Source organism: Podospora pseudopauciseta, chromosome 1 (assembly GCF_035222475.1).
Source record: "Podospora pseudopauciseta strain CBS 411.78 chromosome 1, whole genome shotgun sequence".
NCBI classification, from domain to species: domain Eukaryota; kingdom Fungi; phylum Ascomycota; class Sordariomycetes; order Sordariales; family Podosporaceae; genus Podospora; species Podospora pseudopauciseta.
The window spans coordinates 318,133-344,428 of NC_085892.1; the positions used below are offsets into that span (position 1 = coordinate 318,133).

General features: G+C 50.2%; 13 protein-coding genes across 13 annotated transcripts; 7 read left to right on the forward strand and 6 right to left on the reverse strand.

The window, feature by feature from the left end:
- Positions 1-157: 157 nt before the first annotated feature.
- PHR1,CRY-2 (Deoxyribodipyrimidine photolyase) lies at positions 158-2,414 on the reverse strand (the record flags this gene model as incomplete). Its single annotated transcript, XM_062906554.1, has 2 exons — positions 158-704; positions 757-2,414. The coding sequence occupies 2 exons, from the start codon at positions 2,412-2,414 to the stop codon at positions 158-160; spliced, it is 2,205 nt and encodes a 734-aa protein (XP_062769495.1).
- A 601-nt stretch (positions 2,415-3,015) lies between these two features.
- RPS21 (40S ribosomal protein S21) lies at positions 3,016-4,049 on the reverse strand (the record flags this gene model as incomplete). Its single annotated transcript, XM_062906553.1, has 2 exons — positions 3,359-4,049; positions 3,016-3,247 (listed from the first exon to the last, which is right to left on the reverse strand). Exons 1-2 carry the CDS (start codon positions 3,604-3,606, stop codon positions 3,016-3,018), a joined length of 480 nt encoding a protein of 159 aa, XP_062769496.1. The 5' UTR covers positions 3,607-4,049.
- Positions 3,906-6,833, forward strand: SLX4_1 (5'-flap endonuclease; the record flags this gene model as incomplete). Its single annotated transcript, XM_062906551.1, has 1 exon — positions 3,906-6,833. The coding sequence occupies one exon, from the start codon at positions 3,906-3,908 to the stop codon at positions 6,831-6,833; it is 2,928 nt and encodes a 975-aa protein (XP_062769497.1).
- Positions 6,834-7,167: 334 nt separating this feature from the next.
- SLX4_2 (5'-flap endonuclease) lies at positions 7,168-8,872 on the forward strand (the record flags this gene model as incomplete). The annotated part of the gene is made up of 2 exons (XM_062906552.1): positions 7,168-7,750; positions 7,807-8,872. The coding sequence occupies 2 exons, from the start codon at positions 7,168-7,170 to the stop codon at positions 8,475-8,477; spliced, it is 1,254 nt and encodes a 417-aa protein (XP_062769498.1). The 3' UTR covers positions 8,478-8,872.
- A 3,699-nt stretch (positions 8,873-12,571) lies between these two features.
- Positions 12,572-13,111, forward strand: QC763_100110 (uncharacterized protein; the record flags this gene model as incomplete). Its single annotated transcript, XM_062906550.1, has 1 exon — positions 12,572-13,111. The coding sequence occupies one exon, from the start codon at positions 12,572-12,574 to the stop codon at positions 13,109-13,111; it is 540 nt and encodes a 179-aa protein (XP_062769499.1).
- Positions 13,112-15,791: 2,680 nt separating this feature from the next.
- On the reverse strand, positions 15,792-16,307 carry QC763_0001180 (uncharacterized protein; the record flags this gene model as incomplete). The annotated part of the gene is made up of 2 exons (XM_062905045.1): positions 15,792-16,015; positions 16,080-16,307. 2 exons carry the CDS (start codon positions 16,305-16,307, stop codon positions 15,851-15,853), a joined length of 393 nt encoding a protein of 130 aa, XP_062769500.1. The 3' UTR covers positions 15,792-15,850.
- A 302-nt stretch (positions 16,308-16,609) lies between these two features.
- QC763_100090 (uncharacterized protein) lies at positions 16,610-17,647 on the reverse strand (the record flags this gene model as incomplete). The annotated part of the gene is made up of 1 exon (XM_062906549.1): positions 16,610-17,647. The coding sequence occupies one exon, from the start codon at positions 17,645-17,647 to the stop codon at positions 16,610-16,612; it is 1,038 nt and encodes a 345-aa protein (XP_062769501.1).
- Positions 17,648-18,236: 589 nt separating this feature from the next.
- QC763_100085 (uncharacterized protein) lies at positions 18,237-19,540 on the reverse strand (the record flags this gene model as incomplete). The annotated part of the gene is made up of 3 exons (XM_062906548.1): positions 19,377-19,540; positions 18,719-19,294; positions 18,237-18,651 (listed from the first exon to the last, which is right to left on the reverse strand). Exons 1-3 carry the CDS (start codon positions 19,403-19,405, stop codon positions 18,237-18,239), a joined length of 1,020 nt encoding a protein of 339 aa, XP_062769502.1. The 5' UTR covers positions 19,406-19,540.
- Positions 19,541-19,723: 183 nt separating this feature from the next.
- Positions 19,724-21,075, reverse strand: QC763_100080 (uncharacterized protein). Its single transcript, XM_062906547.1, has 2 exons — positions 20,245-21,075; positions 19,724-20,187 (listed from the first exon to the last, which is right to left on the reverse strand). Exons 1-2 carry the CDS (start codon positions 20,838-20,840, stop codon positions 19,905-19,907), a joined length of 879 nt encoding a protein of 292 aa, XP_062769503.1. The 5' UTR covers positions 20,841-21,075; the 3' UTR covers positions 19,724-19,904.
- A 521-nt stretch (positions 21,076-21,596) lies between these two features.
- On the forward strand, positions 21,597-21,969 carry QC763_0001220 (uncharacterized protein; the record flags this gene model as incomplete). The annotated part of the gene is made up of 2 exons (XM_062905047.1): positions 21,597-21,604; positions 21,756-21,969. The coding sequence occupies 2 exons, from the start codon at positions 21,597-21,599 to the stop codon at positions 21,967-21,969; spliced, it is 222 nt and encodes a 73-aa protein (XP_062769504.1).
- A 750-nt stretch (positions 21,970-22,719) lies between these two features.
- On the forward strand, positions 22,720-22,985 carry QC763_0001230 (uncharacterized protein; the record flags this gene model as incomplete). The annotated part of the gene is given in 3 exon segments (XM_062905048.1): positions 22,720-22,740; positions 22,759-22,895; positions 22,961-22,985. 3 exon segments carry the CDS (start codon positions 22,720-22,722, stop codon positions 22,983-22,985), a joined length of 183 nt encoding a protein of 60 aa, XP_062769505.1.
- A 533-nt stretch (positions 22,986-23,518) lies between these two features.
- On the forward strand, positions 23,519-23,953 carry QC763_0001240 (uncharacterized protein; the record flags this gene model as incomplete). Its single annotated transcript, XM_062905049.1, has 2 exons — positions 23,519-23,532; positions 23,602-23,953. 2 exons carry the CDS (start codon positions 23,519-23,521, stop codon positions 23,951-23,953), a joined length of 366 nt encoding a protein of 121 aa, XP_062769506.1.
- A 699-nt stretch (positions 23,954-24,652) lies between these two features.
- On the forward strand, positions 24,653-25,442 carry QC763_0001250 (uncharacterized protein; the record flags this gene model as incomplete). The annotated part of the gene is made up of 2 exons (XM_062905050.1): positions 24,653-24,759; positions 25,136-25,442. The coding sequence occupies 2 exons, from the start codon at positions 24,653-24,655 to the stop codon at positions 25,353-25,355; spliced, it is 327 nt and encodes a 108-aa protein (XP_062769507.1). The 3' UTR covers positions 25,356-25,442.
- Positions 25,443-26,296: the final 854 nt, after the last annotated feature.

Consider the following 26,296-nt stretch of genomic DNA (forward strand, 5'->3'; position numbering starts at 1 on the left):
GCGTGACAATGTGGGAGGTGGCTTGGCTCCTTCCTGCTGCGGAAGATGTCAGGCAGGATAATATGGCTTAACACGTCATCCCTTTGCGAGGCAAGAACTTCGGGGTATTGGCTGGCCTAGATGAAAATGAATTTCTGTGGTGGTTAAAAATGTTGTCTCAAAGACCGCTGTCTATTCCCTTCTTGTATGCAGCCAATGTCCTTTCTCTTGCACCTTTATGCTCAACAATGTGCTTCGGATACCCTGCCTTGATAGCCAAGGCGGCAGCCCCTCGCCCATATGGGTCGTGGATTGCCTTGCCCTTGACCTCCTTCAGCTCTGGAACCCACTTGCGAATGTACTCTCCATCAGGGTCAAACTTCTCACTCTGTAGCAGCGGGTTGAAGATGCGGAAGTATGGCTGCGGGTCCACGCCCACTGATGCCGAAAACCCCCATCCTCCGTTATTGCTCGCAAAATCGCCGTCGACAAGATGCTCCATAAAGTACTTCTCCCCCATCCTCCAGTCAAGAAGCAGGTCCTTGCACAGAAAGGAAGCAACAATCATCCGGCAGCGGTTGTGCACCCAACCCATAAAACGGAGCTGGCGCATGGCGGCGTCGACGATGGGAAATCCGGTACGTCCTTCTTTCCAAGCGTCAAAGTGCTCCATGTTGTAGGACCACTCAATGTTGGCGTACTCTGGTTTGAAGGGCTTGTTCATGCTGCGTATGGCTTGTCAGAAGAGAACTAGATCACTAACAGAAAGCGACTCACCAGATATACGGCCATTGGACTAGCACATGCTTGTAAAAGTCCCTCCACGCAACCTCGCTGATCCAAGTCTGGATCCCCTCGTTCCCTCCGTCGAGTTTTTTCGTATTGTTACGACCACGGGCTGTCCGAACAGCTGTCCTCGCGCTGAGTGTGCCACTGGCAAAGTGAACAGAAAGGCTGGAGGTGCCGGGGTTGGAAGGGGTGTTTCGGTTTTGTTGGTACTTCCCAATGGCTTGGTCTGCAAACTTGGACAACCGTTTCATTGCCTCGTGCTCCCCAGCCGGCCATAAAGCCCGAAATCGTTCCCGATCCTCCTTGCTCAAGGTCTTGTTTTCTGGTGCTGAGGGTATTGGACACTCGAAGATATGAGCAAGCTTTTGTCTCGTGGACTCGGGATTCTTTGTTGGGGATTCAACCAGCTCCAACAAGTCTAGATTCTCGTGAACGTGTCGAACCCAAGTCCTGAACCAGGGTGTGTACACTGCATATTGCCCACCGCTTCCACTTGTCAGCCTCCCCGGCGGCACAATACAGGTATCATGCAACACATCCATGACAAGCCCCCTTTTTGCCAGCAATCTCGCCATCTTGGCGTCCCTTCTCAGCTCGTCCACTTCGTACTCCATGTTGGCAAATAAGTGACTAGCTCCCCATTCGCTCATCAGCTCCACAATCCTGCTTGGTATCTCCTTTCTCTTCTTCACAGTCTCGACCCAGAGAGGGATATCCAGCGCCGCTAGGTCCTTCTTCAAGATTTCCAGTGTCCGCAGCATAAAGTCCACCCTCACAGGAGCAGTCAAGTGTGCCTCAAAGTCTTGCGGACTGAGGATGTACAGCGCAATGAGTGGCACGCCAGCAGCCTGAGCCTTTTGACTGGCACAAAACAGAGCCGTGTTGTCTGTTGTTCTCAAGTCCATCTTGAACCAGTGCACCACTGCCCCTGCAACTGGCGTGTTGGCTCTGTGTTCAGCTGTATCTGCCTGTGCAGCCTTTAGCAGCTCGATAGGTCGGGGCAACTCATTGTTGTTGTATGCCCTGGCACGCGCAGTGGACATTTCGTGAGGGTAGTACTTCCGGAGGACGATGCCATGTTTTTCGGCATCTTGGTGGAAGGGGTGCGGCTCTCGCAAGGGGTCTGACGACAGAGATGGTTCGGAAGGGGGTTCGGCGAGGACGGTCTTGCGCTTCTTCTCTGGAGGCGGTTGGTCAGGTTCGGGCTTGATGAACCCCTTGGTACCATTCAACGTGCCATTAGTGCTTGGCGCACCGTTGGCGGAGGGCTTTCGTTTGGGATATCTACTAGCTGGCATGATGGTGAAGTTGAGAGCTGGCCGACAGTAGTGGGAGTGTAGGTGGAGAGTGGACAGAGATGCAATACCTTGCGAGAGTCTACAAGCACGAAGTAGGAGAAACATGGGACTTTTTGTGAAAGAGGAAAGAAGGGACACTGCAAACACTTGCTTACAGCGGTGGCCCGTTTGTTTTGTGCAGCGGCACGTCAAGATTGCGGCGATCGCCAATCGGACACCCAGCCGCCCGATCGTGGTGGACGTCATGGTGTCTCTGACATCGCACCCCGATCCGGTCCGTTTCCAGCTTCCTTTGTTAGCGCGGCACTGACCGCAGGGACACCTTGATGGCGGGAATTTTGGGGCCATCTGCTAAGACTGGCCCCTGAGCCAAATGCCAATTGATGGAAATAGGTAGGTTAACATTCATCCAGACACCATGCACACTGGACGAGTCAAGGTAAAATGTAAGACCCGTATCTGTACCATAACGAGCAACTTCTCCGTCACGGCTTTTTCGAGGCCTCTTGATTGATCTACGGCATGGGAGCTATCGAGGTAGCCCCAGACTCCCCAAATATCGAGTATGGATTTGGTGAGCTTTTGCTGGCCGGGGGGGCAGTCACGCAAAAATCGAAGCGAGGAATAGGGGGCTTTCCGAGCGGGGCAAGAATAAGTGATCACGATGCCAGTGTATTTGTTCCGAGTAGATAATGTCCGTTGACGCCGTCGAGAGTTACCGGCAAAGCTGTATCTCTGCGAAAAAAAGAAAACGCATGATTCCCAAACCCAGCCGTCATCCCGCTGCCCGTCGTCCAAATCGTTCGTTGAAAAAGGCGTCCGGAAAGTTTTTAAAAAACGCACATCTGCCAGAAAGAATCCGTCAGCATTTCCGCCCGCCGCGATTGATGCTCCACAGCCCAGTCGTCCGACGTACCATCATCTCCTCCCAACAACCAGGATTCGTAATTTATCTCTGGGCAGACCAGACGTTCTTGAGGAGACCGTCACGCTGAGCAAGTCTGTTCAGAGCATCGTCGCTCTCGCCCATGGCGCGAACGAAACCGGAGAGAGCATAAATGATGTTCTCGCCCTGGATGGCCCGGCCGTTCTCGTCGACCTTGGCGATGGTGATCTGGCAAGAACCGTGGTCCTTGGCCTTGATAATGCGGCCCGTCGCAGAGCACTTGCGGGGGACGTAACTGGAGTAGAGATTCCAAAGTCAGCACACAACCCACCACAACCGATCCATCCCTCGTCGCCGTCCGTCTCGTGGTCGTCGGGTTTTGCGAGAAAAGAGGGCGAGCGCTTACAGATCGACGATCTCTCCCTTGTCGTTCTCCATGGCTGCGACTTGGTGATGAGTGCTGCGTAAAGACGGGTTTGGGTTTGCTTTGCGGTGTCGGAGAGGGCAGGACTGGCAAAATTTCAAGAGTCTTGAATTTCGATCAGTTTTGGAGTGATTTGGTGGGTGCCGGGGTCTGTGGGCTTGTGTGCACAGACCAGAATCGACCCCACCACAGCTCTCAAAAAGGAAGTGGACCGCAGGTTGGGCCCTCATGTGCCCAGTCAGGTGACGCCGCGCGGTCTTCGCGATGTGACAGGCTTGGCTGAGGTGCCCCGCTGAGAATCCAAACAAGGGCAAACCAGCAACTCTTGTGTTGCTTGCGTGGTGCCATTGCAAACGGTGTGATGCTTCTCGAGCCTTTATGATGATGCATATCGCTCATCCCAAATGAATACTGTCAAAAACTGCACTTTATCTTCTTTTTTCCGACTCTTGTTGCCATCCTGTCGACCTTCAACATCTCCCGTCGCACCCTTCCACGCACCGGGCGCATCCTGCCACGGGGCTTGATGATGTTCTCTTCTCCACCCAGAGGCATGGCGCGCGACGAGTGTCTGGTCGTCATATCTTCTTCGCCCGAATTTCCCTCACTTTGCGACCTTGTCCCGACAACTAAACCGACGACACTCCGCAGCGGCAGGAATGCTGCTACGATCCCCGGTGATGCGTCAACAACGTTTACGAGCGCTGCGACGATGTGGCGGGCAGCCCAACATCCAGACGCAGAGGATGTCTCAGGCCCAGAGGTTGGGATTCCAATGCCAGCTCTGAAAGATACTGCGCTCGACAAGTCGAAACCAAAGTTCAAACCCCGAGCGCCTACGAAAACAAGGACAAAGAAAGACTCTCCGCTTCTAGTGGCGGATGACAGTGTAATTCTTTTGAAATCCTCGGGGGTTGATGTCTCGGTCTCGAAGAAGAGGGCGAAACAACCAAAGTCGGTTCAGGAAACAACACAAACAACAATTGCTAAAGGCAAGGTGACCAAGCCAGCCACCAAGGAGAAGGTCACTAAAAAGAAAATGGAGACAGTCAGCAGGCATTTTGCAAAGGAATCCTCAACATCGAAACCTCCAACGACAAACTCAACAGATGCTGTGGTACCAGTAGAAGAGGACGAACCGGTGATTCTGGAGCCAGCTCTGCAAAGGAGATTCGATTGGACCCCGCCACGCGAAAGCCTACCCCGACAATTAATACCTGTGGCTGATTCACCGATGGAAAGACCAACATGGTCAGTGGAATCGCCAGAAGCCAATGTCTTCAAGGCTCTTCATGATAAGTTCGGTCGGACGTCTGATGATGTGCAATCAGTTGGCCCTGGTTCAGGGACAAGTTCACTGGATGTGTTGGGCAAGAGAAAGCTCATCGAGATGGTGCAGACGGCTGCCGCGAGCATCTCCAACATCAATGCGAATGGCAAAGCCCTTGCAGAATCCCCAGTCAAGTCAAAGGCTGTCAAGAAGAAGCCACGCACGATCACGGAGCTGGCTACTGCAGCCTACAGAAACCAGGAAGAGCCGTCTAAGCAAGATTCGCTCCTCGGCTACCTCGACACGTCAGATGCGCAAACTGGGTCATCAAACACGGCGTTGAGAAGTAAAGGGAAGCTTGGGAAGAAACCTGCAAAGCCAAGACCATCTAAGAAGAAGCCTGAGCCCAAAAAGCCCATCTTGTTGTCCCCAGAGAGTGCCTTGAGACAAGTGGCCCAACAGGATTTCGTGTTTGGAACTTCAAGTCAACTTGCGATAGAGGATGACCCCGATTTGCTGCGTGCGCTTCACGAGGCGATGAAGTTGTCAAATGACACGACAGATGACCCCTTTGCAATTCCCAGCCCGGTGACAAGCGATCTTGCGGTTCGCAGGAAACCTGCGCGTCTTCTCTGGGGGGCTAGCGCGCGAGATGAGGACGGCGCTCTTCTGGACATGGAGATATTGGATTTGACCGAATCACCTCCCGCTCATTCGCAATCTCGTGCCAATGACGAGGAATCGTTGGATGACTCTGTGCAGATGACGGAGCAGTCTTTGCCACCACCGCCGACCAAGGCCCCAGAGCCCATGAGGGAAGCATCACCACCAACACCGGGGGCGGATGAACAAAGACATACTGGCAATAGTATATTTGACACCACCGATTCATCTGCAGAGACCGGGTCAGAAGCGCATGCTCCGCCAAAGTTCCATATCGCCAACGCCGTAGTCGAACAAATTCCCGAGCCGAATGACGCAGATTGGGATGACTATATTGACCTTGACCTTCCACCATCCAACCAAGAGCATCACGAATTCTTGTTGACACAGTCGAGCAGCCCACAGCTCGCGCATTCGCCCATCACTCCAAATCTACAACCAGCATCCCCATCCAGCAAACCCACCGCCGACCCGTCTATTCTCTTGCAATCCGGGCCTATGGCTCCATCCAGACCAAAGTATGAACTCTTCACCGATGCCCAGCTAGCACGAGATATCTTCAAGTTTGGGTTCAAACCTGTAAAGAAACGTTCAGCCATGATTGCGCTTCTTGACCAGTGTTGGGCAAGCAGGGTCCAGTCAGCCACAGGAGGCGCGGCTACCAGTGTGCGGACCATATCCACCACCACCTCCCAAGCTGCCTCCAAACCGAGCACGGCTGCTGCGGCGATCAGTCCACGAGGTCGACCAAGGAAGAATTCGGGCACGGCAGCACCATCAGCTGATTACAGTAGTCTGAAGGTCCCGGAGCTGAAGAAGCTGTTACAGGAGCGTAGCCTCAAGCAGTCAGGGAATAAGCCAGACCTCATCGCCCGTCTTCAAGATTATGATATGCAGAGGAAGACATCTGCCGGTCTCGCATCTCCACGGGGAAGGCCACGCAAAGAGACGGCAAGCTCCCCGAAAAGAACCAAGCCCCGTGAAAAATCTCCTGCAAGACGAGCTACCTCTCCAAGGCGTAGTAGATCACCTGCAACAACGCCACATCGAAGTAAACCACAAGGCAAGGATGGAGTGATTGAGATACCCGACTCGGATGCCGACTCTGACCTAGATGATCCCATACTCTCGTCCCCGCCTTCAGCTGCAAGACGTGCTCGACCAGCAGATGAAGACATGTTTTCTTCTCCCCGGGTAGATCTGTCCATCAATGAAGATGCAGAAATGTCTCTCATTGCCAGTCCAACCACAGAGCAAGTCTCTGTGTTTGCATACATTACAAAAGCTATCACATCAGCACCTTCATCCAAAGACCCCACTGACCCCTCCTGGTATGAGAAGATCTTGATGTATGATCCGATTATTCTCGAGGATTTGGCATTGTGGCTCAATGAAGGACAGCTGGACAAGGCAGGATATGATGGGGAGGTCTCACCAGCGGATGTCAAGCAGTGGTGTGAAAGCAAGAGTGTTTGTTGTCTGTGGCGGGTCAGCTTGCGAGGGCTGGAGAGGAAGAGGCTGTGAGGACCGAGTCGTGGTTTTTGGAGTGTTTGCACTGTTTCACTGTACCATGTGTACTATACACGAGTATGGATATGAGTGATGACTGGAAACAATGGATTTATGCCTTCAATTCTGAGTGACACTCTGCCTGTGATGCTGTTGAGTGTGTCAGCGGGAATGGGCCGGAAATAAGCGGGGCCGAAGCAAACCGAGGTTGATAGCGCCAAGTTTCAGAAGATCCCCTCATCACAGTGACCGGAAACCGTTTGACGATGAGGATAGCGTGAGTGAGGGGGGACCTGGACGGTTCTTTTCCCCAATTTGGAGTCTTTTTCTATTTTGGTTTCTATTAAACATGAGCTCTTTGCATTTTGTCGTCCTATCCAAGAGTTCTGGTTTTGCTCACTCATTCCGGCTTTCTGACGCGACGCGCTCACTCTCACTCACAACCGTCCACTCGGTGCTCAACGCCAGCAAGAGAAGTTTCGTCACAACGTCAAGAAATCAGGACCAAGGGCCTCTTTTTGAAAAAGCAAAAATAATGGACCCCAAACTGTACACCAAGTCAGCTGCACCGTCGTCGACCAAGTGGCCTGCGCCCAGTCCCAGTGCCAGCATCCTGGTCATCTCGCCCACCAACAAAGTATTGCTGTTGAAGAGAGTGAAGACGGCCTCTTCTTTTGCGTCCGCGCATGTATTTCCTGGTGGCAACGTGGATGAGTTTCATGATGGGGTGACGGCCAAGGATGAGCACCTGGACAATATCGTCTATCGAAATGCTGCCATCCGTGAGACTTTTGAAGAGACGGGTATTTTGTTGAGTAAAAGCCATGTTGAAGTCAGTGATGAAGTGAGGGACAAGGGACGAAAGGATGTCTACAACAGACAGATCACCTTTGGGGGTTGGATCAAGAACCATGGTGGTGTGGCGGACACAGGTTTGTTTATGTGCTCCTCGCCCCTTTTCTCGTCAACGGACTTTTAACACAGATAGACTCCCTCATCCCCTTCACCAGATGGATCACCCCACCCCCAGCCAAAAAGCGCTTCACAACCCAAATGTACCTCTACTTCCTCCCAGTATCCTCCGCCAACTCGTTCTCTGAAAAGCCCAGCAAGATCCACACCCCTACCCCAGAAGGCGAGCAGGAAAAGGAGCACACCTCTGCGGAGTGGGAGTACCCCCTCACCTGGCTGTCCAAGGCCCAAAGCGGGGAGATTATGCTTTACCCACCGCAATTCTACCTCTTGAATCTCCTCTCCCCCTTTTTGAACAACTCCAATATGGATTATGCCACGCAGCGGAAGGGGGTGAGGCAATTTCTGGAAGAGGTGCCGACTTCAAGCGGGGAGTACGACTCGTTTGATGGAAAGCTCAAGCCCAAGGTGTTGAATACCCATCTGATTGGCTGGAAAGACAAGGTTATCTCGCCTAGTGTGATGTTTGCGCCGGGGCAGCTGTACAGGGACGAGACCGTGTTGAGTTTGGAGTCGCCTGGTCCTGAGCTCAGGGCTCAAAAGGGGAACATGAGGGGAGGGGATGCGGAGAGGGTGGTGGTTGTTGAATTTGAGAGGAAGAGTGGCCCGAGGGGGATCAAGATTGTTGACAGGGGGGAGGTGGGGAGGCTGTGGGAGGAGAAGGAGAGGAAGGGGGCGAGGATATGAGGTTGAGGTAGTTACTGTCTGTAACCGCCTGTTCGTTTGAAAGGCATCCGTGGTGCTCTGATGCCGGATTTTGGATGGAGAATAAGAGTCGGACGTTCTAGGTTTCAAGTGGGTGTCCATCGACGTCCTCTTTCCTTGTTATGTAAGGCAAGCAGTGCCTTGAGCTTGAACACTTTGAGTTTGCTTGTCTTTGAGCTTCTGAAAGCTTTTAAATTCTCCATCATGTAACAAATTTGGACCACCAAGAAACTTGAACCGCATTCCTGTCGTCTCTCTTATCTTCATCCAGCAAACACATTTACCCCATAGTGTTTCTTTTCAGGTTGTCCTGTAAGCTAGTGCACACGTTAGGTATTTAACCGGCCAAGCACCATTCAATCTTCGAAGCATTCTCAGTTCCAATGGACCCCCCCACTGTTGCCTCCTGTGATACCCATCTGAGGCTTCTCGAGTCTTTCGTGGCCTTGAGGGACAGGGTGCGATAATGGGCGCAATCGAACCAGACAGACCAAGAAGCATTGCGGGATTACTTCGTTTTACAACCGCCCGGTTTTATCGTTGGGTTTTCTCCGTGAGCGATACTGCGATACAAACCTCGCTGCCACCGCTCGGTGAGTTAGTAAGCTTCTGCATATATGATTTTATCGTGGATATGCTAATGGTTCTGCCTCTGATAACATAGACATGCTGATGATTTGGCATTCCTTCATATTAAATCCGTATGTTTATAGAGACTGGTGCACAGTAGTCCGTCTCAGCGGGGCTGCGGGGCGCGGTCTACAATGGAAACTGCTTATAGGTAACATGCTGGTTTTATTCCAACATACAAAATAACTCCAGGACAACGATTAACAAAGTGGTCTTATTCAGCACAAAGCCATCGATACTGATCCGGCAAAATTCTCTCTCTTAGAGTCACAAGTGCGGGATATTGCACTTCTAGGCACGTCTCAGACCGACGTTTCCCAGCTTTTATCAGTGGAAATACTTGAGATTTCGGCAAGGAATCACGACTTACCTACTTACTAACCTACTACGTACGACTTAGTAGCTGCTGTGAACCTTTAGTCTAAGTTCACCCTAATAATAATACGATTTGGATGGATTTATTGCCCCTATTTATACTTAATCCTTCGGCGTGCGATCATACGATCCAGTAGCTTTCTTCGCCAGTAGGCGTGCCTACCCTGGACATAGACCTGGTCTGGCATACACACTAACTCTCCCCCGCACAATACTTCCAATTCTCAAGAAATGTCACCCACGGACATTTTATTAACCATAATAACGACCTCGAGCACAAGGCCCTTTCTTCTGGTTTCGAGCAGACAAAACAGCTGTACAAACACCATTTTGGCGAGAAATATGTTCTCTGCAATAGCTGGTTCTGTGAGGCAGCTCGTTTACAACCCGACGGGGCCTTGCCGAAGGCCGAGCTGACGGCGGTTTAACGGTTGATCAGAAACTCAAGCTTTTTGCTGCCAGTAAAGCTTGACCTAGCAGAATGTAACCGCCACAACCGTGAGGTTCCATACCAGCCTGAAGGAGGCTGTGGAGGTTGTGGAGGCTGTGCGGGCGGTGGAAATCGTTGTGTCGGTGCTTAGAGCATTGCCTGCAAGACACCTCGGGTACATTATTTTATATGAGAGATGAAATGTTATCTATTGTAGTATTTACAGATTCTGGAAGCTAAACTAGGTAGTGGGTTGTGTTGAGAAGTTAAAGGTTGATAATCATGGAGCAACCGTGGAGGGGGGCCCCTGGCTGGTGAGACAAACAGGGGCCTCCGTAAAGGCGCTCTCTTGGGTATTCAACTATACAACGACATCGAGCAAGGTGATATCATATCTGCCCTCCACAACACAAGAGCGCTTTATTGTCGGGTTTTTTGCGAGGAATATGTTGTCTGCTATAACTGGTTCTGTTAGACGGCTTGTTCAAAGGCCATCGACGGCCCTTCAGAGCCCCATCAAACAGTCAAGTCTGACGTTCCTACCCAGGTTGAACGGGACCTAGAGTGTAGTCACCACAAAGATGGAATTCAGGGCACGGTGGGGGAAGTTAATAACTATAGCGGGATCCTACAAATCGAAAATATTAGAGTTTTGTTTATTACGGTATCTGGGCCCTGATATGGGCTAATATAGTACTTGACTACTACTTATATAGAGTTAGGGGTTATATTTCTATAGCTTATATATTAATTAAAAATAAAAACATTAATGGTTATTGTAATTACTGTAGTCAATAATTTAATTAAAAAATCGTTAATATTGTTTTAAAAATTTAGTTTTGCGTATAAATAAACGGGTTTAAATTCTATTTTATTAATTTTATAATGCTTTAATTTTTCTTATTAATCTATTTATTTATTAATAGCCTAGTAAAAAAACGACTTTTTAATATTTTCTCAGGGCTTACCGGTTAATTGAAGGCTAGTAATTTTTTGGCTAAGGGAGGGCCTTAATACTATGTATTCGAAAATATGAGAGTTTTATTTAATGTAATATCTGGACCCTAATGTGGCACTTGGCTCCTGTAGGCTCCCGCTTTGGAAGGCAATTGCCAGTTGCAGGGGTTGTAATAGTAGCTGCAATGGTTCATAATGTCAACGGGTGCAGTTGAGCCAACACCAGATTGTCAACTAGGTAAAGGATGGAGTTATCATTTCAGCTGTGAAACTACAGAGTGGGGTTTGAGTACCGTGGGCTTGTAAATATGTTTGTATCTGACTGTTGTCACCACCACAGCGATGTTCAATGAGACCGATTGTCCTTTTTCATCACCAATATCATCCGGGACTCAACGTTATTCCGCAAGACCTTGTCAGAGTCACGAGATTCCAAGTTACGTACCAAATGACGAATAGCTTGATCACATATTAGTTGTACTCCCCATGTGAAAACACAAATTGACAATTTAGGTAGTACTCACCGGGCTAATCACCCCGTGGGCCGGAATCTCAGCTGTTGAAGAGGCTGACCTGGGTGGGGGTTTGGTCTCGACACCAGTACCAATCATGGTGGGGGATTATAATTGTAGTACGTTGTGCGGCTCATGCACGTCTCAGAAGACAGCTCAAATTCCATGACATCGTCGGCACGTATGGTTTGGGGATCACGTAGAGAGTAGTAGCGCTGACAAATTCGATAGTCTTGATCTTCACCAAACTTTACATTAATTGCCCTGCCTTTGCACGTTTCCGGTTAGTTCAGCACCATCAATGCCCATTATAAAAGACTCGAACATCCTTTAATTGACACTGTGTACTAGGCCAGGTTTGGCTGTCGCGATAGACGAATCCAGACCACGCCTTCTTCTTCGGACTCGTCGAACAGTACCGAGGCTTCGCCAGCGCCGAGATAGTACAGTGATCCCCATTCAATATGCAGGCAGTCGTAGCCTGAGGTGTTTCGGTCAGGGAGCGGTCGTCGTGAACAGAGCCCAATCACAGTCAGGGTGGTCACCTTTCAGGGGTGAGTTGGTTGAGGCGAGCGAGGGACATCACTACTTGGTGACACAATGACTAGCGGTGATGCCTCATATAGTGACATCGTGGTTCGGTGTTCGGTGTAGTACAACGGCCGGTTTGGTCCAAGACAACAAGTCCGAGGCGTCAACCGGCTCGCTCCACATTCCGCCGCCCTCTGACAATAATATGCCTTGTTTCTGCCGGTCAAATATTGGAACGGGGAACAGCCGGCGCCTGGGTCCGAGAAAACAAATCCGAGGCATCAGCCGGCAGGCTAGGCATCCGCCGAATGAGGAAGGAGACATTGGTGATAATGATGTTGGAACACGGTTGTTGGTGTATTGAGGAAGAAATCAACTACCTCCACGGCGAGAGAGAAGAAACTAGCTCAGGTTGGCCTGAGCTCCCATGGCAACAACCGTGGATACTGCCTCACAATAGATGATGAGAGACGTCCGGCCGGAAAGGCATAAAAGGGCTGGCTCCCCTCTGTGTCCTAGAGCTGTTGAACTCTTCACTTCTCCAACCAGCTCAAGCATCACCGAGGAAAGCTCCAGATTCCACATCTAGCAATTCAAAAGCCTTCTCAGAGCAATCTTTTACATCCTCCTCAACCGCCAATATGAAGTTCCTTGCCCTCTCCCTTCTCGCCACCTCCGCCGCCGCCATCGACCTGCACCTTGAGTTCGCAGGCGGCTGCTCAACTTCAGGAGGCGGCTACATCTGCTACAACTGGAACCCCGACTCGTGCTGCAGCGTTAACGCGGGAACCTTTTTTAACAGCGGCAGCTTCAGAGCCATCCCGCCCCAGTGGAACATCCAGGCGCGCGGGCACGCCCCCCCCAGGTGCGGCACCATTCGCCAGCAGGAGGACAGCCGCGGCCGCACCTACGTCTGCCTGGGCAACGGGCCCTTTGGCGGGCTGGGGTACGGATTCAACAACAGGAAGATGATTCGCGGCGAGACGGTGGAGGAGGAGGAGGAGACGGAGACAGAGTGCGTGCAGCCGAATGTGATGTACCTGGCTGATGGGACGCAATACAACTACACGGCTATTGTCGAGGCCAAGCTGGACACCGTGGAGCTCAATGAGATTGCCAAAGCTGGCGCGTCGGCGGCGGACATCCCGGAGAGTTTCGAGGCTTTCAAGATCGTGCAGTAGATGTTCGGATGACGGCAGATCTTGAGACTCCTGTCAGGATTCTAAGAGGCGGAGCGGGTTGATGCTTGGTATGGCGGGTTGGCGATGTGCCTCCTTCCTTTCGTTCATTACTTTCGTTCATTACTTTCATATGCTCATCTTGCCCGGGTGTGCATTTCTCTTGCCGTGGGCCCCGGCCGCCCGACTTGTGGGCGTTAAACAACAAATAGACTCTCATTTCGAGAGAAATCCAATGCTGTTTCTTAGGAAGAATTACTGCCAAAATCTGAGGAAGATTTCTTCTTCATTTCTGCATTCACACCCCTAAGTCTTCCAATGAACATGAAGCATATAAGCGCCGACAGAAAATACAAATCGAAAATAAAACGGGCTGTAGAGAATATAGGTACTTCGGTAAATCGAGCTTGAATTTTCAGGGTCTCACCTGGCAAATGGGGCCAGCCATGACACCAGTCACCTGTTTTCTCCTGTTGGAAAGATCAACAACCACGGATCCATAGTATCGCAGGTTGAAGCGCTTACAATTGGAGCTTGAGAAGTTTCAGGGCGGGCAATGTATTCATTAAGCTGCAGATGTTCGATGTTCCGTTCAAAGTTTGGTCGGGCTACGCCCAACCCCTGATAACCCCAATAACCCTCTTCTGCCGGTCTTATGATACCCTGAAATTACCGCCCTGACTACCCTGATAATTCAACAGAACTAGCCAGTGTAGATAATTCCGCAATATGCAATTCACATGGTGAGTTTTTAAGGCCAAGCTCGTATTGCTCGTGAGACTGCAAGGAACCGTTGGGGGCGATGGAGGTGGCTGATGGGAGCGATGTGGGCATAGCATTGATAATATCAAGATCGCTGGACAATTCCGAATTCTTTTTGTGAAGCTCAAAGACCTTCCTCCTTCCCGCCCGGAAATCAATATGGAAATCACCCTGCACACTAAGAATAGCAAACCTGCCCGGCCGCTATCGTCCACCATCTTTACTCAACAACTCAGTTTCTCGAGTCACAGCCTTGTACCGGCTATACTCAATGCCAAGCACAGCCTTCAACCCTTCCTGGCACCGTATATATAAAGATCTTGCTTTATGGGTTTTGCCCTATTGAACTTGAAACTTTGCACAATCTTCCATATTCTCGAGAGAATCAATACTAGCAGTGATAGTCTCTGCTATTGCCTTTTCATACCCCTGTAGCGCACGCCAATATAATGTCTCTGCTTCTTAAACCCGGCCCTAATCTCGATAGAGATTACCTAGATTATTAATAGGATCAAGTATTAATGGGTCGTCTGGGCCAAATGCCTTCTTTCCGCCCTGCAGTGCATGCTCATATATAGCGTCCGCCTCCTTAAGCCGCCTTGATTCCAATAAACAAGGCCTAGATTGTTAATAATATCAAGTATTGATGGGGGGTCTGGCCCAAGTGCCTTCTCTTCGCCCTACAGTGCGCGCTTATATATGGCCTCTGCCTCCTAAAATAGGGCTATATTTTTAAACAGGTCGCCTAGTCCTTTTAAAGTCCACTTTTCTCCTTTAATAACTAGTGTTCCGTTTAAGATCGTTGTTAAACAAAATGCTATATACCCTAGAAGCCGCCATTATTGTGTATAGTACTTCTGTTTAGTATCCTTTAGTATCTTTAAGTTGACGTATATTATTACGAGCTATGCTAAATCATAACTTTTTATCTCGTTTAACACGTGTCTCGTCCAGGCGTATATATAACTATATATACCATACCTACGCAATTCTATATACTTTATTAGCGATATATTCGGCTGAGTTAGGGTATAAATACATAAGATACGTATTGCTTTATTCAATTTAGTTCTATCGTATATTATTTCCTAAAACCAGGCTAGTCCTCGTGGTCAGCCTTCTTAAAGCAGCTCTAACCACATATCCTTGTGGTCAAAATAGGCCTATATTTATAACAGTACTATAAATACTGTATTTTACCGCTTAATTTAGGTATATAAGATATTCTATGTCGAGTAGAGGGCTCGGTCGTAGGAGAGTAGCGATTGCGTGGTGATATGAAGACGTCGCTATGACTTCTTATATAACTGAGGATATTCGGTATATATTATACGTATGTTATGGAGGTAAGCCTTAGTAGTCGAAAGGGTAAGTGGCAGCCCGTCTAGCTCTTACGTAAATTCGGTAGTAGTAGCGTCTATAAATAATAGTTAGTTGGCTTTCTTGAACCCTCATCTGATTTTCATTTACCTCTATGTAGCTCTTGTCGTTGCGAGGTATGGGATAGAATCTCTAGACTATAATCGATGGCTTTTAACTTCTTTAGTGGTACGTGGGAACCGAGATCGACCCTTAATGCTCGTGTTGTGATGAGGATAGTGCTATAGTAAACATGCGGGAAGAATGGGCGTATATTATAACCTACAGAAGCGGCTTCTTCATCTCCGTCCAACTCACTCTCCAACATGTGGTTGTCATGATCGTCATAGATGATGAGCCAATTGCTGTTCCCTGGATTGTCAAACCACCGTTCAAGGCCTTTGCTAAGTATGTTGTGTAGTTGAACCAGTTCCTCTCCCCTTCCGACGAAATCCGTTACTTGGGCAACTCGGGACAGACTACAACCGATGGTGAATATGACATTATTGGAGGCATTCAAATATGCTAATTATGAGTTAATATTCATGATAGACAGGAAACAGCGGTCTAAGACTGCCTACCCTCGTTAGATATTTTCTCTGCCTCCCAGCGCTGCGGAATCTACTTGATAGCGTCATTTGCCATGTCCTTGAGGTGTCTTGATACGGTCTTGTATCCGCTGTCTTCCCTTGATGTGTATTTAACCATGTTGTGATGGTTGGCATGGATTGCGACTGGCTCTGCATTAGTCTGGCCAGGCACAACGGCTGACGCACGTGGCACCACCTGTAACCATTAGGTACCTTACTATTAATATACACGGTCAGAAGTAATGATTGATACTACATACCATCAGAGACTGGCCGAGGGCAGTTGGAGTCTGGTACTCTTCATAGGGGAATTTGGTTATAAATTGATCGCTGATCAGGCCGTACTGACCCAATTGTTGCTGGAGGACAATTAATGGGCACCCTTGAGCTATGGCAGGAACGGTAATCTTTGCGGTGTTGGGGACCTGGACATATCTATGGCAGCTAAAAAGCCTTATTCTTATAGACTGAAAATTTGATGCCTCCATGGCAGACCCAATCTGATGCCATGAACCAGTATTCCATCTAATGTCCTCTTAGGCCATCTCCCACCCTCGAATGACACCGACACGTACCATCCACCGAGTGGCACCATCAATGACACCAACAACTGACACTTCGAGTGCAGAGCCCCACGGTGCTTACCAGGGCACGGCCACAATGAGGTGCCATGCGATGGGAAGAATTTTTACAAGTTGACCGCGAACAGAGCATGCGGAGGCTAACCCGGAAGATAAACCTAGGGATATGTCTGCAAGGACAGTCGACACCCAAACTTCTCAAGCTCTGATCACTTCTGCAAGAAATACACCAGCGCTCCCTCCCTCTGAGCCTGATCTCTCGAGTACTTGACCTGGTGCACCAGTTTTCCGCCGTTGTCCTTCAAAGAAATGACCCCTCCCTTGTTACCCAACGCCACCCCGGGCACAGCAACTCCCTTCTTGCTCTGCACTGCTAAAGACACTCCTTTCAAGACATGACTCTGCCCCGACCCATTCTCAATCCTCCAACCCTCCAAGTCCACCGTCGTCACAGAACGATTAAGCAAGTACACCGTCTCCCCATCTCCCCTGGTAGGCTGCTGGTCCGGTCCATGAGGATTGACCAACGCAGCCTCAATCTTGATCCCATCTCCTACAATCGGCTCCGGCTCTTCCTCATCACCCTCACCAGGCTGCTTCCCTCCACCCAGCAACTTGGCAAACGTGTCGCCAACCGGCATGCCCTGCTCATCAGTCTTGTACGTCTGCACGGCAAACGCAAGAAATATGCCCTCCCAATGACCATCGGGAAAGGCCAGGATGATTCCGCCGTCTTGAAAAATTCCATTGTCCTTCTTCCACTGTCCCGAGTTCCCTTGATTCATGTGGATATCATGAATCCCGGTCTTGTCATTGTACGGCTCGCCAAACAGGTAAATGTCCGCCTTTTGTACGACAGCTTGGTTCAGGATTGGGTTGAGATAGTCGAGGATGTTGTGGCTCGTCCCTGGCGTGTTGTGTGAGAGAAGAATGCCATCTTGGGGGCGGAAGAGGTTCAGGCGGAGGAAGTCAAGGCCCAGGCTGCCGGTTTCGAGTGTGCCCTTCTGGGGGTGGAAACCCCGTCGGAGGGCCTGGAGGGAGTGGGTAAAGGTTACTGAGACTGGCTGGAGGTCGCGGATGACCCAGTAAACGAGACGGGAGTCGGAAGACTTGCTTTCGATGTTGACTGCCGCGTCTAGGCGGGTGGAGGTGGTGTCTGAGAAGGTGATGTGGCCGTGACCGGGCTTAGCGGTCCCGTCCCACTTGGTGGGGGTGCCTTTCCAAATGCCGTAGCCTTTGAGGGGCATTTTGGGGTGATAGGTTTGGAAATAGGTATTGGTTCAAATTTGGGGGGGGCCGTGGAGAGACCTTGGGTCTGGAAGACCTGGATGCGGGCGAGGGGAGAGGGTGAACTGAATCCCGCCCCATCAGTGCAAGGGCGCAGCTGCCTCCTTTATACGTTTCTTTTTTGACTTTCATGTAAGTCACAAGTCACAATCACATGTGCATGGCGGGAAGGACTCAATCTTCCACCGAATTGAATGGGAAGGCACCTTCGTCTCATCAGCGTGTTATCGGAATTGTTCCTCAGCCCTCTAAGGCGGCGGGTCTGGACCCTCGCATTCCGACCACTTGTATCACTTGTATCACATTCAATGCAACGCCACATATCAGAAAGCACTGGAAAATGTTACCGCGAACTCAGATCCCGCACAATACTGTATTCGACCAAGAGCTGATGCTGTACCATCCTCCCAAGCCCCCCAACCATGTACCGTCCGTACATACGCTTCCTATACGTCTATGGTGCTGCTCAATATCAAGCTTCCTGTCTGTGACCAATATATCCCCACATCCATATCAATCCGGCCACCGCTCCATCCTCCTTGTCTGGCCTTAAGTGAGAATTTCCAGATCAAGAGCTCTTCTCTCGTCCCGAATCAAAATCAACCGCTCGGCCAACTCCTCCTTGGTAAGTCCCATCCCAGCTCTGACCCGTTTGTCAATGTTCTCAATGACCTTGTCGTTCGTGAGCTCGTCCACATGCTCGCGCAGCTGCTCGCCCTCCAAGCGCACCCGAGTCATCAAGACAGTCTTGGAGAGTCTTGTCAGGTAGCTGGAATCGATGCTGATGCGCTTGTCATAGCTGGCCTCGCCGGGGGCAAAATAGTGATGCCTTGTTTGCTGGTGATCGCGGAGGGCTGTCTTGCTGCGGTGCAGGGTGTTGCAGGTCTTTTCCGGGCCGCCGCCGAGAACTGGGAGAGTGCACTTGGGCAGGTCGAGCTCGTCCTCGGAGTTGAGCTTGCGGCAGCTACATGTCCAACAGGCGTTAGTCCATCCGTACCGGGTACCTAGGTATCTAAAAGAAACCACTTTACATTTTCTTATGATTGTACATGCTCCTAGCCCCAAGGGCCTTGCCACACCCTTCGCAAGTGACTTTGGCTTTGTTATTGGCCATGGTTACTGTTTCTTGGTTCTTTGTTGTGTGAGGTGCGTTTTGATCTTTGGGAACTGGCTGTTGATCGTCGGGAAGCGGTAGTTGTTGATCGTCAGGAAGTGGTGACAAGCGCAGCCTTTTCTCCTGGCCAACAGTTTGCTGACCCACATATTGTGAATAGGGCGGGTCTTGTTCCAGTTGCTCACCCTTCAGCAGAGCTTGCTGGTAATGAATATCAAGTCCCAGGTATTGTCGTTGGTCCGAATGGTGTGGTTTCTCCTGGACTTGACCCGCTTGCGAACTCAGGAGGTGGGTCTCATCTTGAAGAAGTGGGACAAGGCCTTCAATCGGGAAGTGTCGGTAAAACAACAAGTCAGCGGGCGTGTGGTCGATTGGCTCAGCGTTCGCGGGCGCGACTCCCAAGGCGTCGCAGGGGTCAACAAGAACGAAAGGATACATGTTGTAGAAGAGGTCGTAGTCGGGATCACAGTCAGGATCATGGTGAGGAGCATAGCTAAATCGCAAAACATCAGTATAGGTCTCGAGCTCCAGTCATACTGCAACTAATGTAGCCGTCAAGGTCTGCTGATACATACTTGTAATTCTCATCTCCATCTGGATTCATCCTTGGTGGCAGGTTGTCAGAGTATGACAACTCTGAAAGGATTCGAGGCTTCGAAGTGTAGCCGGGTAGGTACCTAAGAAAACAGCCTTCAATGATGACCGGCCGACGCCTCAAGCACAAAGAGGGACTGCTTTTAAACTCTCCAAACTGGTAGCTTGATAAGTCGTGATACAAGAGTGAAAGGTTGACGGACAGGGCGCAGGCAGATTGGACTAGACAAAGAGAATGTCAAACTGTTGAACAGGATGAAAGAAATTCAGCGAAGGATTTAAGGTGACTTGATATCGCCGGCTGTGAAAGAAGACATTGCCGGCGGCCATCCTAGCCTCGGGGTGGGCAAAGTTTGGTGTCAACCAGTATATCAACACCGAGGGCTACTAATTCACAGCACAGTTGCAAACGCACAACAAAACGACACGCCATCTGAAAACACGTTGTTTATTAACAAACAAACGCATAGCCACCTTTGTCTTTGCCAATATCTAAAATGACAGCATACTCAGATGCTGGACAGAAACTTGGCAACCCTCTCGGCAAGCCACTTTTGGGCTTCAGAAGAGGATACAACATGATCAGCATCAGGAATGAGCCCCGAGAGCTCACTTACCATCCCCTTAGGGGCCGCTGTACTCCACCTCTCCAACAACCGCTGCTTGTCGACCGATGCCGGGATCATCTCATCCTTCTCAGCAGGCAAGATCAACAATGGCTTATCCACCCTGCCAAATTTGTCTGCGAGGACCTCATCTGAAATGTCTGAAGCGAAGTAGTCTTCGGCGCCACTGTAACTTGATCAGCATCTTACACCAAATGATACAGAAAGGAATAAATAAACTTACCCAGTGGCAGCAAAGCTCCCCCATCTCGCCGCCGTGACTGGCGTTGCAAAAAAAGGAACATGCTCCTTTGGCATGGTAGTACACTCCTTTCCTTGGTCTATCAACTCTTTCGCCACAGCCAAGCTCTCAGCCAGTGCCTCGGACGACCAGAGGGCGTTGGCAGCCTCTCTGTCCGAGACAGGAGATGTCAAGATGTACCCATCAACACGCGGAGGCTGACTAGAATGGTTGTTGTACTCGAGGGCACCCTGACATCCAGTGCTAGCGCCCATCAGAACGATCCTTTTATTTTTGAGGTCCTCACGCAGGTAGCGGACGAGTCGTGTGAGGTCCTGGACGTCGTTGTCAAGGGAGGAATACCCCCATCCAGAGTAGGAGCTTCGCATACGCAGCTCCCAGATGGAGTACTCAGAAGGGAGAGCGGCCCGCAGATGTGTAAGATCTGTTGTGTGGGGCCCAGCTGTCAGGCCATGGATGAAGACTAGGGCGTTGGGAGAGGAGAAAGGCTCGGATTCATACGCGGTAAGGCTGGGACTGTGGGAGCTGTCAGTGGGCTCGGACGTGAGTGAGTGAACGACGACTTTGAAGGGGGCCATTGTCAAAAGATTCAAAGGGCTATGGTTTGTGATACTCCACGTATCCAGGAGACATTCCGAGCGAAGTCTTCGCGAAGCCTATATATCCTCAGAAGCCGTCGTGTAGGAGATTGTCAGATACGAATACGAGTACGACAAAAAAACCCGAACGCGAGAGAAACGGCCTTGTTAATTATGTCTGCAAGGGCTGCTGGCTGTTATTAGTATTATCCCCAGCACCAGCTGTCCAATTACCTCTTGCTGGTGGATATCGAAGTTCACCGCGACTCGGGAAAAGTGGCCATGACTTTATTACAGATTTTGCACGTGACCAGGCGTGGTCTCATGAGGTGCAGGATTGGCCAGCCGGGAGGTTGATGTTTGGCGGCAAATTCCGGCTTGCTGATTTTGCGAAGTTTGGATGCAAACGTGACTGATAGGGACAATTCAAAATTTAAGGTTGCTTCTGGTTTTCAGGGAATAGTTTCCGCTCTTTCCACAACTTTACCACACTGGCGCCATGTGGCTGACAGGAGGGGGTCAGTAACCCCACACAGGACGACTTGTCAACTGCAAACAGGCCCTTGCGCCTTCTTTTCATCAGATCAACCACCCCGACATGATGGTCGTGCAGCTGATCAAAGCTTTGTCATCTCAGTCCATAACTCGACGCTGTTTCGGTAGTCACGCAAGCCAGTGCTTCCAACAATGCCATCCACGCTACGCAGGGCGGGAAGCCATTTGGCACCCAGCGTCTATATAAGATAGCCAATCAGCATGCCTTGGTAATCGACTTCCCAGCTGTATACATCGCAGGTACCTACCTACCTACCTTACAGTCAACATTTTGTCACCAGTATGGAGTTACTGCAGACGTCAGTAGGAACCCCGCCCCACTCATACTGGCAGAGCATCTTTGCTGACCTTTCCTAACAGCGATGACCTCGTACTAGCGCGGTGGACATTGGCAAAGGGTCTCTTGGAGCAATGCCTAACCCCTGGCGACATTCAACTCATCCGGGGACTTGATCGGGAGCGTACGGCAGACCGTGCAGTTCCGAGTAACACCCAGGGTTCATCACTGTCAGAAGAGGATTCGACTGGAATTTTGCTGCAGTGGACTGAGTCTGCGCTTCACCTCGAGCAGTGAGAGCCAGGAGTCGATCTTTCTCTCGTCGAGAATCTGGCAAAGCTAGTGCTACATGTACGCTCGCCCCTATGCTATACTGTTAAACACCCAAGCACCTAGACTGGTCGCTAATAAAAATTGTAGATCATACGCCACAACTCTCTTGCGGTAGCTACTATTCTCTCAGCACTCCATATATTTTTCGACACACTTGAAGCCTGTCGTAAAAATGTCAGGAGATGTCACCTGATCAGCCCAGAGATGCGAAGGTCATACCTTCAATGTGTCATCAATGTCGTCAGCTTTCTCAGAGAGGTCCCTGACATATATCGGGCCGGAATCCTCCCAATCAGTCCAAAGAACGCTTTCCACCTACAAGTAAGAGTACTGCCAATTTCGGCCAAGAAATGCTGGCATGTTGCGCATCTGATGGACGTTCCTCTTCAGTTGACGGCTCTGAGACACTCCCTGTCAACAAACCAACAAGTCGTACCCACAAGATGCTTATCGAATAACCTCACACCTTTCCGATACAGGCCACAGACCTCTGTCGCGCTGTCAGACACAGATGCAAAACTCCCCTGTTTCGTTTTGCCATCCACCAGACCTAGGTACATGTTTGAGATTCCCAGCGCCATGGAAAAGCTGGAGCAACACTTCAGAAAGCCTGACACACACAAAAAAACCGGCGCAGAACACCTTCGTGCCCTTACAATCACAAATTATGCCACTGCCAGTGGGAAGAGCATGATGACCCTTTAGTATGCCGACATGCTTCGTGCCCAAAAAGAGGTGGATGCAATATTCTAGATCCCAGAGGGTAACGTAGCCGATGTTCGCTCTCAAACCTTCGGCACTATGGCGGTTCATCTCTGTCTTCCCGGCGCAAAGCCGGGAGACTTCAAAACCAACGGCCGCTTGTTCTTGAACCTGGTTATCAAATACGGGTAAGTAAGACCTCTCTTTCGTTGATGGCTAGTTGCTAATATTGAGGCAAAACGTGATATGTTAGAGTGCCGCTGGCTAATGGTATATGATGATGCGGACAGCGGTAGACTGGAGTACCAATCTCTTCCCAACAGATGCGGCGGTTATGGACAAATCATCATCACATCAAGACTCCCCTTTAACCTGCTTCGCATATACTGACATCATTCTCCACGTTGATTTGAGCGCAGTCTCCTACGCAGCCGCCTTTCGAGCTCTGTTGGAACAGAATCGCAATAAAAGCAATTTTGACCGGCTGAGTGATGAAAGAATTACAGCACTGGTTGATTTTGTTTGCAGCAAACTGTCGGCTGACTGCAGCCATATCCCAAAGCTTGTCGGTATGCTCGGCCGGGGCGTTTTCGACATGTCCGACATCGAGAGCCGTTTGTAACACTCCTCGCTTCCTTGCTCCTTTTCTGAAAGTTTGTCAGAAACAGTTTTGGGGTTGGCGTTTGAGTCCTTGAGTCCACAGTGCCGCACAATCCTAGGGATCATGTCGGTGATAGAACCGACCTGCATACCCCAGGAGCTGGTTGACCCCGTCTGTCCCATGGAACGTCATCCATTGCCCAACATTTAAATGGACGAGAAATGGTAAGAAACGCTATGCAGACATCTCAGATATCTTTATGGACGAGTTACTAACACCGGCTCTACCGACAGTCTGCTGGCATCGTTAGAGAACCTTGTCGCCTGCACGCTGATAGATAGCGATGAGGATCTGCAATGCTTTTGTGTCGACAATATGGTTGCCCAAAATATCCTCAAGGGCTTACTAACAACATCGGGAAAGCACACCGCGTTGAGAAATGCAACGATTTTGCTCTCTATCGCCTTTCCCGAATGTCCTAGGGACAGGCGTCTGTACCCAGACCATCAGGATGGCTGTGCAAGATATCTAGAGCATGCCCTGACCCTGCGTTGGTTATTGACGAGAGAGTATTCCAACAACAAGGATATGAATGTCGTCACGATGGAAGATTTGTATCGGTTGATAACCCTCGTCGAACAGTGAGCTTCCGTCACTATCTATCTTACTTATCCTGTTGTACATGACAAAGCTAATCAGTCGTCAATTGTCTTGGCAAATAGATATGTCTTCAAGATTGGAGCATATAGTACGGTAGACTGGGACGCCGATGCTTTCCTTCCAATAATCAGGCAGGTACACGATGACAATCTTGGCAATAGACGGCTCCTGGACAGCCTTCAGAGGTCAAAACGATGTCTTACGCCGGCTATGCGAAACTCGCTCTTGGTGAACCGGATGCGGCGTATCCCCTTTGCGCATCTCATCTCAATCACTTTCATGACTACTCCAAGGCCGAGGGTGAGTGGACAGACGACCTGTACCATAAAGCAATTGCGCTCGCGGACATGGCATTGATTTACTGGTCTATCTGCGTCACGCAGCGGGATATGGATAATACGTTGGATTGGTTCCAAGCGGCGATGGAAACCTACCGGATTGGGTACAAGAGTGCCGGAGACTTGAGACAGAGATGACACTCACCGACGAGAACATCATGACGTGGGCCGAGAAGGTCGAGACACCTCAACCTTTAATCACAGAGGGTTATCCCTTTTCATTGACAGCAGAGGGGCCAGAGGACGGGCCGTCCGCTGATGAATTAACAACTTCCATGGACCTTGGACAGGACGATTCTTAGCATTGGGAGGTTATTGTTGCACAGAACCAGACACGTTCTCACACATGCACAGGAAATGCCAGAGTGAGTCGGCCATACAAGGCAAGAGCACACTCGCGAATCCAGATGATGCTGAGGAAGAAGACGACATTCTGCTCGACGACGCCAGAATGTGGATACAGCAGCCGATGTAGCAAATCGCCGCTCGCACACCGCACGACGGCGTCTTGGTTGCACAGTAAGTCGAGCACCTCCCACGCAATTTATCTTTTGCATTTTACCAACTCTCTCAACAGTACACATTTCGCACTTGGTACTATTGATCGCAAAGAACACAAGTACGAACGTGCCACTCGACACTTTCACAAGACAATGAGCTTGTGGCAAGCTTCGGGACAGATGGCGAGGCACCCGCTTTACATCTCTTGCATTTATCGTCCTGGATGTTTGGCACTTGATCAGGGGGATGCGAAAACAGCATGGCGAGTAGTTCCATCCACCTCCCATTCTTTTCAGGTAGCTTGACCAATGTGTCGCACTCTTGTTAGGTCGTACATGGAAAACTATATCGCACGCAGGGGCATCGGGGTGCGGAGAAATGCTCTCTTGGCTGAACACATGCGTGGCATGTTCAAGGCTGTCCAAGTCATGAGGGAGTTGAGGAAGACGGAGGGAGAGTGGGCACACAAACACTTGAGGGAATTCCGCAGCGAGGTGGAGCGGTTCTACAATGTCAGGGGGTTGGATCTTGTGGGGCCCGTTGGATGAGAGGACTTTTGACTCGGCGGTTTGCATTCTTTGGCGTTAGACAGGTTGGGCTTGTTGTCGTTTTTGGGCGGTTTTGGAAGGTGGCAGGGTTCGAATCAAGTCTCTGGCTGGGCAGCTGGGGGACTGGGCTGGTGTTGGCAAGAGTGTTTGATATACGTATAGAGGTTCCCATCAATTGTGGAAGACGGATCAAGGATGGCTTTCTTACAAGTCTTGCTTTGCCCTCCTGTGATTTTGTTGAGCCCATCAACATACTGGCTCATGAAGCTGAAAACCTTTACCCGCCTTGCTATCCTCCATATATGGTAGCGAGCGAAGTCGAAATAAGGTTCATAAAAGGAACCGCCGTGCCACAGATCGCATTGACGCTGCGAGCTTATTTTCGCAAACCCTCATCTTGTTGACAGGTATACACATCCCGTTAATGGCCAAGGTAGCATAGGCAGAATGGGAAGCGAACCGCTTCTGCCGCGTTGCGGTACCGCTCGCCAAGATACCATGAGGGCTTTTCGGCCCACCCAAGATCCAGCGAGAGCCAAGCTTTTTGGTGTTGAACTGGGGAGACCAGGGTCAGGGGCTGCTTACTTGTTGTAAAAGTCCCAAATGGGAACTGTGTGCCGAGTGAATGTACACTTCAAAATGGGTCTGGGTGGTTATCTATATGGAGTTGGATGGAGTTATCCGCCATCAAAAACATTTTGTTGGGATTTTGCTTGGAAATCTGTGACGGATGTCCGCGTTGCTCAAGACATTCATGGTTTTTGTCGCCAAGTTGTGTCAAGACTCAGATAGCTAACTCTCAATTGCTGACTCCTCCAGATTCTCCAACTTTCACATGCTGTGATTTAGTGCTCGGCCCTGCAGTACGGCGATTTCTGCAAGAGGACACCCCCCATCACATCTACGCTATCCGAGCGCCGTTGCAAGATGGCTGCGACTCT

What these genes read in the sequence shown, in the direction of transcription:
- QC763_100080 (XM_062906547.1), bottom strand. Translation starts at nt 20,840, where the DNA reads ATGGCCCCCTTCAAAGTCGTCGTTCACTCACTCACGTCCGAGCCCACT. An exon ending in GGGAGCTTTGCTGCCACTGG is followed by an intron (nt 20,188 to 20,244) that starts GTAAGTTTATTT and finishes ATCAAGTTACAG; the next exon opens with TGGCGCCGAAGACTACTTCG.